This window comes from Copadichromis virginalis, linkage group LG15, assembly GCF_057382275.1.
Source record: "Copadichromis virginalis isolate Kocher_CV1m ecotype Utaka linkage group LG15, C_Virginalis_male_GT1.1, whole genome shotgun sequence".
NCBI classification, from domain to species: Eukaryota; Metazoa; Chordata; class Actinopteri; order Cichliformes; family Cichlidae; genus Copadichromis; species Copadichromis virginalis.
In genome coordinates, this window is record NC_140632.1 from 2,513,937 (window position 1) to 2,528,412 (window position 14,476).

At 42.8% G+C, this 14,476-nt stretch overlaps 1 protein-coding gene across 2 annotated transcripts in view; it reads right to left on the minus strand.

The window, feature by feature from the left end:
* Positions 1 to 14,476, minus strand: part of nrxn3b (neurexin 3b) — a 318,352-nt gene that overhangs the window by 74,716 nt on the left and 229,160 nt on the right. For both annotated transcript variants that reach the window (XM_085431332.1, XM_085431331.1), the window contains one exon: positions 7,132 to 7,313. In XM_085431332.1, coding sequence (XP_085287458.1) covers positions 7,132 to 7,313 — 182 coding nt within the window. The remainder of the gene's footprint in view (positions 1 to 7,131; positions 7,314 to 14,476) is intronic.

A 14,476-nucleotide genomic window follows, 5' to 3' on the forward strand; every position in this document is an offset into this window, starting at 1 on the left:
AGATTTATCCAAGCCAGTCAGTTTAGGGAAGATTTGGGGGATTTTTTTTTTTTTTTTTTTTTACCTTACGTACATTTTATAATCTTCTAGTCTGCTAAAGCTCCAGGATACATTTGTTTCACCTACATTTATTCAATAACAATTAAGTAGCTTTAACATCAGCACAAAAACTGAGCACCAGCAGCTTCATGACATGCGTTACTATGGCAGAGAAGCTCCTTTAGGTGTGCATAATGTGTCCACAGTGAATGTGCTAGTAACATTGTATCAATATTTCAATTTATTTAAATAAGCTAAGACTCGTCAATTTTATAGTATATTTTGATGTTAACATTTTTGTGCATTCAGCTAAGTAAAAGACTGACGACATTACTTAAATGGGATATTATAGCACATCTCAAGTCACTACAGTATACAGCGCAGTGTGATAAAAGAACGGGTGCTGCAAAAATGATTAATGATGACCTCGCTCTATTCGAGTGTTCTGGTAAGACGTGGAAGAGACTAACAGCTGAAGGAAATTCAGACTGGTGTTGGCGTTAGAAAACGGCCAAAGCAGAGGTAACAAAAGCCGACTGTGAGTGCATAAAAGAAGCTGCTAGTGCTCTCTGCATAATGGGAAATAAAGTGCATATAAAGCCTACAGTGCTCAGGTAATTCATCTAATCTATTTGGCCTCCTAACAAGTTAAATCAACCACACAAAGCTAGCTTCTGTTTTGTGCGCTTCATCAGCGTTGCCTCAGCATCATCCATACAATTCTGCTACGAGTTCACAAAAGAAGCCTGCCACTAGTCCTGTATTTTAAATAATCGTGTCAAAATACCTCATTTCCTTCAAAATCCAGCTTCTTTTTGTATAAATACACGACAGTTTGTCCAAACGCTATCTGCTAGCAAGCATGCAAGCTATCTTCAGGTGTGAGCACCCAAAATATTCACCCAAGTAATGTTAATAATCTGGTGTCATATGTTGACTTCATAGGATACAAGTGAAAGTCAGTAATATTCTCGTAATAATGTTTTTGCTGTGCGTTTAGGCAGCAGCCACGAGCTAAAACAATGTGCTGCATCTCCTGGAAAATATGAATAACAATAACGCAGTGGAGAGAAAAATGACTCTGCTGTTCAGCCTCATAAAAATACTTATTTACCAACAAGGTTACCATAATGCTGACTGCGTGTACTCCAAGCAAATAGATGTGAAAACAGCTGCGAGGTGTATTTTCTCTGTTCTTTATTTCCGTGGAGGGAATCAAATGGTGGAATACAAAGTAAAATAAGAAGCTGTAATGTTATCAGAGGCCGTGAACCGTAACCAAGATAATATCTATCTTTCCGGGCCAAGAGTAACTTGATAGAAGCGATACATTGCTGGCCCTATACGCGCTGATGCACACAGGTACACATCCAACATCTTACGTTAGCTCTGTCACAAGGAGACGGAAGGAGGCAAAGAGACACTGTTAGACACAGAAACACAAACCTGATGGATGTGCAAAGTGTGTAAAACTGAATGGACTGTTCTCCTGCATGAAATCAATAAAGGTGTATGTATTTGCACATGCACGTGTATATTGCAAAAGCACACACCGCTCTGGTGCATTTACCATCCATTGCCACTCATCCCGGTCGGCATCTTGTGACTGAGTGCCTGCACTGGGGTTTTCAATTATCCAGCAGTCGCACCTTTTCTCCCAGTGAATTAGCATGAGGGGAAAACTCAAGTGGGTAATGGAATTCCATGTGCCGTTTCTTCATTAGATGAGACGAGGCTGGCTGGTTGGTGAATCTTTCTGAGGGAGTGAGGATGATGGATGGTGGCGGGATATAGGTGTTTTGCATGTGCTTGGTGACATCTGGTACGCATCTGGAGCATACGTCTATGTGTTTGAGGCATTTTATGGAGCCCGTCACTGTTATCACAAAAAATTGTCAAGCTCAAAGTTGGAGAAAGCAAACAAATAATAATGTCAGCATTACTAAGACTAATTTTATGGTTCGAACAGTAGCCTCTGAGATCAGTCAATACTTAAATGTCTGAACTTGTAATTGGATTTTGCACCGTAATGATTTTGCATTGAACATATATTTGCATTTATCTCGTCAGGTGCCTTACTGTACCTTTCCTCCCCTGATTAGAAACCAAAAGAGCTGCCAGACATGAAGCCTGATGGATCGTTTTCAATTTCAGCTTCGCACAACTCCAACTTGTCACCTACAGCAACTCCACCCAAGCGAGTTTATCCGGGCTCGGCCGAGTCGTGATTAACCAGGCTTCGGCTCACTCGCGCCGTAGTATTTGAACAATGTCGGAGAGAAAACAAAGAATGCCTGTGGTGCCTGAGCACAGTGTGTTTGTTGTGTCGTGTAATCAGAACGCAGACCTGGACTTCTCTCTGGTTTTCAAATAATGAGGTCAGCGGCTGTGCCAGTAATTCCTGCGAGCCAGAAGCTTCAGACTGCTCTAAACACCTTGTTTCAGACAGGTGTTTGTACTCCTGTCTGTGTATGATGTCAGTGAGAGGTGACGGCCCTAATGTGGTCAGACTTTCTGTCTACTGAGGAGAGCCAATCAGAGAAAAGGTGGCCCACAGGCTGAGGAAGCAACGACAGTGGATGAACTGAGAGGCTCCATCATATAAGAGCTGTGAGCTCTTGTGCAGTTCAAGAATGAAAAACATGCAAGTGGAAATAAGCATAATAGGTCCCCTTTAACTTCTTACACAGCAGAATACCACTTTGAAGAACATGATGTGTATGTAAATTACTAGTGGCTGAATTAATAACGTCTGTCTTATTTTTTGCAGTCACTAATGATTAAAACAGACGATGTGAGACTGCATCTTCAAAGCAGCAGACTGGGATGTTTTTCCTTTAACATCCAGACAATATTTTGAGTTTTGAAATTCCAGCCTTTAACAACAGTTACCACCTGCCGAGTCATCGCTGTAAAGAGAAAGAAACAGGTTTTGTCAACGTCTATTAGGCAGCTTCTTTAACTTTGTGCCATTAATTGTCTGTCTGTGGACGCTGCTGTTGTAATGATGATTTTCGGCATAAAGAAATGCAGTGCGGGTGAGATTCTGAAGCATTTCACTCTTTGATGCTGAGCCTGTGTGTGTGTTACATCGTGGGTAATCTTCAGCTGCACTCAAACAGTCTCTAGAGAGAAACTGTGTGACACAACCATCATATATCTGGCCCACGGCTGAAAGTTCTTCTGCTCGCGTGTGACTTTAATGTGCACCTCATGTACCCACATACGTGTGTTACTACTACCTCACTGCAGTCTTATCACAAGCCAGATTTGACTTGTCTTGCACCTAAAAGTCATCTGCGATTCAAACAGGATGATATGACAGTTTTTATCTTATCAACATGAAGCTGACAAGGATTCTCGTCTGTTTTACTCTTTGTATTCGCGTCAGACGAACTCCTAAATGAGCTACCGGCGATTGTAAAATGTCGCACTCACCTCCCAAAATTATGCCAAATTGCTCCTCGCATTTCAAAGCAAGCACGCAGTTGTTCTTAGCGATTAAAATGTAAACACTACAATCAGTATTTTAATTCATGATTGCCAAACAAGCCGTAAGCTAATCACAGAAAGGAGATAATGAAGAAAGCAAGAAGGGAGAGGAAGACTAAGGAGGGAGTCTGTGATTAGGTCTCACCTCAAGATGCCTGTTTTGTCTCAATGCAATGTGTGCTGTTTTATCTACGCTGAAAGCAGAAGACACATGCGTTAAAATCAAGGTCAGAGAAACACTCACGCTGTTTATGATCCTTCACTTACAGTAAACTGTAAAAGTCCTGAGCCACCCCTGTTTTCTTTAGATTTTGCTTCCAAGTCTGAGTCAGACTTACTTGTAATTTTGAAGGTCCTGAGCGATAGTTAAGTTGCAGTCTTGATTATTGAGCCCTTTAACACTGACCTACAAATTATTCAAGCATAAAAACACACCGAACTCGAGGGATGAACCAGTGTTGTGTCACATAACAGATAACTTATTAAAGAACCAGTGTGAAACTGTACTTTTAGGGACTTTAATATTAGTCAGTCATAAAAACGGGTCATTCTTTCCCATTTCTGCAGCTGAATCTACCAAAATTCCTAAAGATAAAATTGGAATTTGCAGCAAGAACGTCATTCCCAAAGAGGTATTAGCTAAAAGCTCACATCTCAGCATGGTGTGCAGTTTGTCCTTAAAAATGAGGAAAATGGGCAAATGGAGGACAAAGGAAGATGTAGCAGGGCTGAAAAACTGCATCTGCTGCTTTCAGTATCTGAAAGTCATGTTCTTAAGAGAGATGAAGGACCTGAGAGATGCCTCCAGTCCTTCAGTTGATCCATCTGCTCATCGGAAACGGTGTCAGTGGAATGGTGGAAACTGAAAAGCTGGACTCAAAATCAGCAGTAACTGGTCTTATTTAATGATGAATCTAAATTTGTGGTTTAAATCATCATCAGTATGTCTGGAGGAGGTCAGGAGGGAGATACAATAGCGCGGGTCTACAGAAAAACAGTATCATCAGAGTTCACTCCATCATGCCACCTGGAAAGTACGGAGCCCCGCAGGGGACATGGGAGAAAATAAGGACGGACTTTTGCGAGATCTCGCAAAAGTTGAATTCCAACAATGGCGGCAGCTACTTAGTTGTAATATTACTCTTTCTGGGTCACAAAATACACTTTTAAGATATTTTGAGGCGTGAATGTAGTTGTAGTTGATACCTGCTCGGTTTACAAGACATCACATATTTGCAAAAGTGTTCCGACGTTTTCGGAGATCTGACACCCACCATCTCGAAGCTAACGGGAGGTCGAGACCTACTACAGCCGGGAGGAACACCGCTCTCCCGGCACATCGTGCCTCGACCTCCCGGTCGGCTTCGAAGAATGCGGCTAAAACTTTTGCGAAATCTTGCAAAAGTCCGTCTTAATTTTTTTTCTCCCATGTCCCCTGCGGGGCTCCGTAGGAAAGCATCTGATTGGCGACGGCTTCAATAAAAAACCATCAGTGTGGAACGCCATCAGTCATCGATTGGCCTCAACATTAGTGAAGCAGTGCGGGATCATAGAATAGAACAAAGAACAGCTTTGAATGTCCTTCAAGAAGCCTGGAGAACTAATCCTGAGTTCTACTTAAAGAAAAGACAAGAAAGCTGCATGAGAGCGTTCCAGCTGTGGTAAAGAATAAAGTTGGGCATACCAAATACTGACTTCTGTCCTTCGCCTTGTATTCTGCATTTCCATGGATGAAAATATGTGGCTCAAGACTTTTGCACAGTTAGAAAACTGGAGTAGAAAACTACAAAAGCTATTTTACTTTTTGTTGACCACATCCTGTCATCGAAAAGACGTTAAAGTCTGACAAGAGAGCGCGCTCCTTTGAGGAAGCGGTCTAATAAACCGTAAAGATGAAGCTACATAAATCCAGAATCGACAGGCAAAAAGCCCGTAACCTTTTCCTCCAGAGTTACTGCGAAATGAAAAACACTAACAGCAAAGATGTTATATCTGTCATTAGGAAATATTATTTAATAACAAATCTCAATTTCTAAGCATTTCTACTACACGTACACAACTCCCTGAGACAGGAGGGTCTCTGATACTCCCACAACTGCACATACGAGGAGTTCAAAGTGTGAGGCAAATGATAATCTATGCTTCCCTGTAACAACAGCAGTCGTTAGAGGTGAGATCATGCAGAGGATTATTCCTGACAACGCCGATTACCGAGCTCACAGCCGAACAAAAAGCCTCGCTTTGTTCATCGGCTTTCTGCTCTGTAATGGAGCATTTTTTTTGCCAACTATTCTATAGCTAAAGGCAACAATCATTTTTAATATTAAACAAAACCCACTTTGTTTGTACACCCTTGGCTGTCAATAAATCATCTGAAATATTTGCAGTGTTGCCCACGCGAGCAGCTAGAACCGACACTGTGTTCAGAACACGCTGCCTCTCTGAATGAACTGGTGAAGTCTCCAGTTGCTTTTCTTTCTATTAATAAATTCATTAGCGCGTTAGACTGGAGGAACGAAGACATTCATCGCCCAATGACTCGCAGCCAAATTATGCGAGATACCCTGCTTGGCTAGCTGTGCCGCCATATCTAAAAAGCAGAATTAAAAATGCATCCCTTTTCCTTCCTTTAGATTTTCCTGCAATTACCCAATCAGTTAGAACCACGCAGGGAGGCATTTCCCACATCACCCTCGCAACCCACTCTACGTCTTTATTTTCCCTCTGCCTGTGCCACTCCACTTCCTCTCTCACCTGTGCGCACAAGGAAACACACACACGTGCACACACTCCTATCTCTCTATACTGTAAAGGCAGCTCCAAACTGCTCGTTGTTGGCCCTCATCTTTCCAGAGCAGATGGCTGCTTCTCTGCACCACATGGCCAGCACTCAGGAGATGAGGGGAGCTCTTTAAGAAGAAAAAGACTTTCAATCTGCTTTAGCAACTGTAGCTCCTCCTCATCATCGCATCTTTTTTTTTTTCTTTCTTAATTTATTTGTATTTTTTTTGCGTCACCAGCTACTCGTCCCTTTTCCCGACCACACTACCTCTACATGCATTCGCTGCAGTGATTCCACACTGCATTCATCAAGCTGCTGTTGATGATTATGTAAATGCGTAATGCTTATGTAAACGAGCCAAATGCAAGGTCGCGATGTGAAAGTATTAAGATGCTGCACGGGTGCACAGTCGACTGGCTGAGAATTCCAAATCGCAGTTTCCTATGGTTCTCCAACATGTGTGTGTGTGTGTGTGTGTGTGTGTGTGTGTGTGTGTGTGTGTGTGTGTGTGTGTGTGTGTGTGTGTGCGCACAGAGGTATATATAGGTATGGAGATGCTGGGAGTTAGCCTGACTGTGGTGGAGAAGTGGGGTTATTCTGGATGAGCAAAGACTTCGAGTAGAGCAGTAAGGTTTTTTTTCCTCACTGGGTCTACATCGTGCGTATAAATCATTCGGAGCACTGTGGGATGAATTTTGCCTGAAGATTGCCACAAGGAAAGGAATGAATCGGAGGTTTGTTTGTGGTCATCACCTTGGTTGTAATGCCTTAAACACTTGAAACACACTGAATTTTGAATAGACAAGAATAATACATACAATGTGGAGCATGATGTAGTCACCCAGACGTGGGGCGCTGTCGATGCGGACCAGGATGCCATCTTTTATGGTCGTGCTGAAGCCCACGGCTAGCCGGTCCGTCCGGGTGCTTGGCCTCTCGTTATTGGGCCACGTGTATGTGATCAGACCCCCTCCTTTGCCAAAGATGTAGGTCGTGCCAGCTGTGGAAATAAAAAAACAACAACAACAGGAATTAGTTTTTTTTTTTTTTTTTTTTCTCTCTCTTCCCCCCCCTTCTCACCGTCTCTTCTCCCCTTTGGTTTTCTTTCTTTCTCTCCCCCTCTCTCTCTCATTCATTCCCCCTGTCCTATTTATTAAAAAAAAAAAAAAAAAAAAAAAAAAAAAAAAAAAAAGACAAAGGATGAACTGAAGCTCTGCCATCACGTAATGTCGCATACTGCTGCTTCTGATGTCATTTAGAAAAAACAAAACAAAAAAAAAACCAAAAAAAAAACAACAACAGGAATTAGATTTGTCGTACGATAAATAGAGGCAGATAGAAAGAGGTGAAAACTGAAATCTGTGATGTGCAAACAGAGACTAACTAGACGCCAGGGAGCAGCGTGTTGTCACAAACAAGACACGTTTCTGACAAAACTGGATTAACGCTTCTTCCATTAGGGGCTAAATCTACGGTAATTCTGTTACAGCTTCCTCGCCGGGGCAACAATGTAACTGTGTCGAGTTCTATTTTAGGATTTTAATGCTATTCAGCCACCGCCACCTTTCGGGTAGAAGTCAGCTGCTCCCCTGACGCCATCTATGACCTATCCAGCTCTTAAATATAGCCCCTTCCCAGGGTATTACAGCCGGTATGGCCAGAAACGGATAAGTCTCCCAATCCTCATGTATTATACATGAAACCTGCAACCAAAGAACAAAGGTTGGCCCAAGAAAGTAGAGAAGGGGGACTGTGGGGGATCGAAGAACTTTTGTCTGGTTTAATTTGACAAATGCAGTGTTGAAAAAAAGGAGTCAGTACCAGTAGGGAATTGTATCTATCTATCTATCTATCTATCTATCTATCTATCTATATATATATATATATATATATATATATATATATATATATATATATATATATATATATATATATATATATGTATGTATGTATGTATGTATATGCAGATTTGTGTCAGATTAGAGCCTCTGCCTGGATCAAGCTCGGCCCTCAGCCAGAGAATCTGTGAAAACTGTTTGTGGATTTCCTTTTTTATCATTATGTGAAACTGGCAAGAAAGACCAAAGCTATTTGTTTTCAGGGTGGGATTCAGTTCCAACTTTTGAATATTCCCTGAGGTGAGTTTGAATTAAAGCGTTGATTCCCTGAGCCGCTTAGCCGTCTCGTCCGCATTTAGCCAAAGATAATCGGGAGATCTGAGGCATTAGACCTGCAGCAGATAGTCTAGTAGGTGAATCAATATGGGAGAAAACCGGTTCCTGTGGCCTAAAGAGAGCGGAAAGCGTGTGGCCCACCTCAGAGGGCTACGCTGGATTCCTAATGAAGTCTCGGAGTTCTGGCATCAATGTATTAATTCATTTTTTGCTGCCTCCATCAACTCTCGGCTTCCCTTTCTTCCGCATCACCTCCCGCCCCTCGCCATTTCTCTTTTCCATTCACTTCCTCTGCAAGTCACCTGAACATCTGTTTGGCCGTGTGATGGGTGCCCAGCTGTCTCGCTGTTTCCCCAATGAAGCAGCCAACAATCTGCTCTGTGGTCTATAATACCCTGGGGACTCCAAGAACATATGGATGAGAGGGACTAAAAAAGAGGGAGAGACTCTAGTGACCAGATGAGCGTCTCTATTTGCCTTCAGGCACACAAACAGGTCTGTATTTTACACAACTCAGGCGCCAGCACTGCAAACCACCAGCGAAGGTCGTCCGTGCACCGAGCCTCGAATAATCCGCCTCATTCCGTATAGCTAATAATCATAAACGGACGGTTTTAACGCAGATATTTTTATTTTTCCTGAACAGAAGTGATAAAATCATTCAGCTTCTGTCAGAGACTTTACTGCAGATGAAACTACTGAGCATATCACCTGCCTCAAATAGCATATTTCACCCATTGCAGTGCATCAGAAAACAAGCCCCTGATGCTACGAGAGGCGGCAGACAGCAGCCTGCAGCCAGGTTGCACCCGATCTGGCTGCACTGTCTCATCGCCTCAAAGTTTCTTCTTGCCAAAAGAGTTCGGGCAGACTAGGGATCAGTTTCCCCGGCAAACGAGCAAACTTCGCCTATCTCATCTAGCACACACTCGTTTTTTTTGGAGGGGATGATGATGATGAGCAGCAAAGATACAAGCACCCCGGGGAGCCAATTATCACATTGAGGAGATTTGCTTAGTGTTTCAAGAAGACAATGTTCAGCATGAAGTACACACAGGCTGCCACACGCACAACGGGCTGACGCACACACACACAGAGCGGGCGGGCTGACGGAGACATAAATGCACATCATGATGCAGTCTAAAAGTGTGCAAACACATGCGCATTCGCACAAACACTGGGAACATGATGCCTTCTCACATTTTCAGTCACACAAGTGGGTGATTATCTGCACAAGTACAGAGAAGAGAAAGAACCCGAGATCGCCGAGATGTAGCACATTTCCCTAACAACCTGCCGGGGCCCAGACTGCACCAGCTGCATTTCCACACGCAGAGGAAGTCCACTGCATATCAACAGCCTATGCATGCAAGAGTACTGGGAATGGCATCATTTCTGATACTCATATGAAGGGAAAAAAAAGATTTGTGTGACTGTTACGCAGCTGAAAAGAGAGAATGCACATGCCAGGCTACATTTCCAAGGTCAAGACTTTGATTTGAATAATTTCACTGAAGCTAGAGCTGCTGGGACTTTCCATTTAAGTGTGGATGTACTGAGCACCAATATAAATTTCAGCAGCTTTGCAAAGAGACTAATTAGAGGGCAGAGGGGTAAGCGATGGCGTGTTATAACATTTCTAGCATATTTTCACACTCATGCTCTCAGATATCTTTACTAAAACGTCCTCGGACATTTACCTGTCCTGCAAACTGTTAAGGAACAATAATCTTCAATGTTTTTTCGTTTCTGGGTCTCTGTTTTTGGGAAAGTTGTCTGAGTGCAATGAAAATGTTGATTTCTTATATTCACTTCAGCCAGCAAGCATTTTAAGACCGATCAAAACACCAAAGTGAGGGTCAGGTGCACCGATTTTCGCCTTGATTTTCTTGGTAACAATGCAACAAAGATTTTGAGACAGCATCTAGGATTTTAATTCACTCGGCTGCATAAAAGAGGTGATGAGCAGGCTAATTTGTTCTCTGCTTCTTGGAAATGTCTGAAAGTCCTCCTCACTTCAGCGCGCTCCAACTATTCCAATGTCCCTTTCCTTTCTCCCTTGTAATTACCACAGACTATTTCTTCTGATGCTGTGCTCATTCTTGGCATTCTCTAAGAGATGAGCCATCACTTTTGGCCACAACTCCCCCCCCCCCCTCCATCAGTGCTTACAAGGTTGGAGGATTAATAAGCAATAAATAGCAGAAATGATGTGTAAAATACACACATGGGCTTTCACAGCCACGAAGCCTGGTGAAAAGCTAACTGTAGGGGAAATATCATCAAAGGAATCAAATCTACACACAGTACAGACTGTAGAGAGCGTTATTTTAGTCTATCAGAGGGGACTTTCATCTCCAGCTTTGAATAATGCAATCTTGCTATGGCCACTGGGTACTGGAGGGAGGCCATCTGAAATCTAATTGTAACACACTGGTGCTACATTGACTTGGAGATAAGAAGATCTCTGAAACAAGAAAAATGACCAATGCTGAATTTTTCAAACGATTTCTCTTTAAAGAAAACAAGCAAAAACACCCCCAAAACCTATGGAGGGAGTATAGCTGTGAAAATAAAGGCCACATACTAATGCGCTGCTCCCTAGGAGTTGTGATTCATTGCATCTGCAGCATGGCTCCGTTTAGAGACAAACTGTAGAGACTAGGTCAAAGCCTTGGCCTCTATTTCACAGAGGTCCCCTGAGGCGTGGAAGAGCAGACAGAAGGTCAGGACACCTGTCTGCAGGACAGAGCTATGTTCTGTCCTTCAGCCCCCACATGACATTACAAAACTAAAGGGATGAAGGGAGAAAAGGGAGGAGGACACAGGATTTTCACACAGAGCCAGAAATCACTGCAGGTCACTGCTTTCAATGCACCTGACCAGTGTGGGGAGAAATGAGGGGAATACGCTGGAATTCTCAATTCCCTGTTTCAACCTCAACAAGAGAATTTTGCTCTGGCTCCACTCTGTCTGTCTTCTACATGCACATATGAACTTCAGCAGCCAGCAATGATATCTGGAAAGGAGCAAAAGGAGCGGAGCAGCTGCCGTGATGCATGTCGGTTATATTGGTTGTATTCAGACTTCACACCATGCTGTGATAAAACCCTCTATTTAGAGGCAGCAGACCTACAGTAAAAGCCAGGGCGAGGTGCTAGTCGAGCTTTTTTCTCTCTCAGATTAAGTTGGATGGAGTACTGGGAGTGTGTGTGTGTGCTGCATGCATGTGTGTTAGACACCACTAAGAGGAAGGTGGCACTACCAGCTACCCACAAGGCACACACAACTGCAGCGGGTAAATGCTCTAAACTCCAACTCTTTGTGCAAGCGTGCACACATGCACGCTCAGAGTCATTTGCATAGACCAGTGTGAGTCTTAAAGCATGCACACACACACATGCGCACGTATGCAAGTGCACACATTTTCTCTCCTTTCTCCTTGCTGTGTGTGTGTGTCTTGTTTATGTGCTTTTATGTTTTTCCCCTTGTTATCTCTTGGGCTTTCTGCAGCACTGGCACCCGAGGGGATGGAGAAAGAAGACAAACACGGTTTGATGTGGTCGAATTTTCTGCCATCGGAGAACGAAGAAAAGAAAGCGGAGCTAAAAAAAACAAACAAAAAACATCCTGGAAGTGAGATGCAAAATGTAATTGCCTCCTCAATCATGTTCAAAAGAACTCTATCATTACAATACTTTCCCCTGCTGTGCTTCATACATAGGGAATTATTAGGCTTGCTGTCCTTCACACAGTGACAATAAAGAATCATTGGCAGAGGAATCAAATTGTGAGATACTGAGCTGTGTAATCACTGGGATTTATCTCCATTTTACAACCTCTTATCATTTCATAATTCATATTTCCAACTGTTGCCTCTCCCCTCTGGGATAGAGTGAGAGGAGGACTAATGATTGAACGTTCTCCTTCTCCCCACCGCTCCTCAATCAGCTGCCAGAAGTAAGCTTAGAGGAAACAGCTAAAATGCTTTACAGCGATACCTATGTGTGTGTGTGTGTGTGTTGTTGTGCTTTAAAGGACTTCTGTGGCGGCCGGTGTGTGCGTGTTTGCATGTGTCTCTGCTGTCATCACACACGGTGGCCATGTGTCCCATCTCTCAAGAGCAATGCCGAACAAAAAAAATGCAGAACATGATGGATGAAGGGCGGTGTGTCGTGAAGAACGGCTACGTAAAGGAAACAGGCAGCCTCGAATGATTTACACTGTCTGTTTCCCCGTTATAATAAGCTGTAGCATTACCGCACTATATGGATTCACGCGCCAAAAACCAGGGGTAATGGAAGCAGGGAAAAGCTAAAACTAGACACAGAATGGACTGAGCATATATAGCACAAAGTGGTTTTACCCGCGCAGCCAGAGCTGTATTATGATGCATGTGCAAACAGCAAGCTGTAAAGACCCACAAAGCGTTGGGATTGTGACAAACAAAAGATGTAAGGTTTCCACCATATTTTGCTTATAGCAATATCGCTCTTTAAAACTCTAATAATTCAGACTAATTAAACTTTATGTGTGCTGCGTGTTCTGGGCTCTGCTATGGACAGGGAGGACGGCTTTTGTGTGTATTCTTAAAGAAACGTACATAAATGTCAAAAAAGCTGGCTGAAAAAATATGAAGCACCAGTACAAACGGCGATAATGGCCTACAGAGTTATTTCCCAGTGTACACAGTACGTACAGAGCATTGTACAGCTTGCTCTGCATTGTATAACATTTTGTCAGAGTCATATTCTAACTTTATGAGCCAGGCTAAACTGACAAATGCAGCGCAGTGAGTCCAAGGTTTAGGCAGCTTCTGCTTGGGCTGCGAAGTTGCACCAGCAGCCAAGATGATAAAGTCTGAGCCGCTGGGCAGCAGCTCCACAGTCAAAACTACAGTTATAGTACTACACTTGCCCAAAAAACGCCAAGGGAAACTGAGGCCTTTGTGCTGCGGTGGGATTTAGCGCTAGTGCCAGTTATGTTGGAGGTGGCTGTTGGTGCCAGCTCTGATGGAGCGCAGCTGTGGGAGAAGAAGCTGCAACATCAGGAGGGTAAACAGGAACATATTGTGCTCTGTGTAGTGTCTGTGGAAGTGTGGCCAAAATGTTTTTCATTTTCTCTTATTTTGCTGATTTGTGTGTCAACTTATAAGTTATTTAGTGTGTTAAATCAAAAAAAAAGCTGCCTCTTTTTCACCTTTTTTTCCAGGCATCACATCTTCACACCGGAGGTGCGACCAGTGAAGGATTTGCTTGAAGAATATTTATCAGTTATCTAATTTGTTGTCAAGTAGAGCCTGACTGACACAGGACTTTTAGAACCGATACCAGGTGCAGTAAATCTGACAGTTGATTTTTTCAGACTAACGAAACACATAAAATTTCTGTAACTTCTGTTATGTGCAGCAATTTATGTCACCTCACTAAGATATTAAATGAATGCAGTTTGAAATGCATTTTGCTTTACTGTCACAACGAGTGGCAGATAACTCAGTTAAACTCAGTTTGTCGTCGTTACGGTAACATCCAAAAGTCATGATGCCAAAGGGGATGCTGCAGAGTGCCCTCTGGTGGACACACCATGCAACAGTCAACACTAATAACACAGCTGAAGGGTGTTTCTTCCATCTCTTTCAAATGTTTATAGATCTGCCACTTCACAGGCTTAGAAATGAACATATGATATGAATGATATGATATCAGTACCATTTTATCGGATACTTATTATTTCAGATATATTGGTTTTGCAGATAAATCACTCAAACTCAATTTCAATTTAGAAGTTTAGGACCAACTGTTTCTTGTATAACCCACTGTTCACTCTGTTGCTAATTTATGAGAAACACTTTCTCACACTCATGGGACACAGCATAATAACAGAAACCCATACCTGTATATACAGGTACTTACTATAATAACATATAACTCAGCTGTAACATGAACATGTTACCCAGTGTTAGTCTGCAAATCTGACCAGATCCTAATGA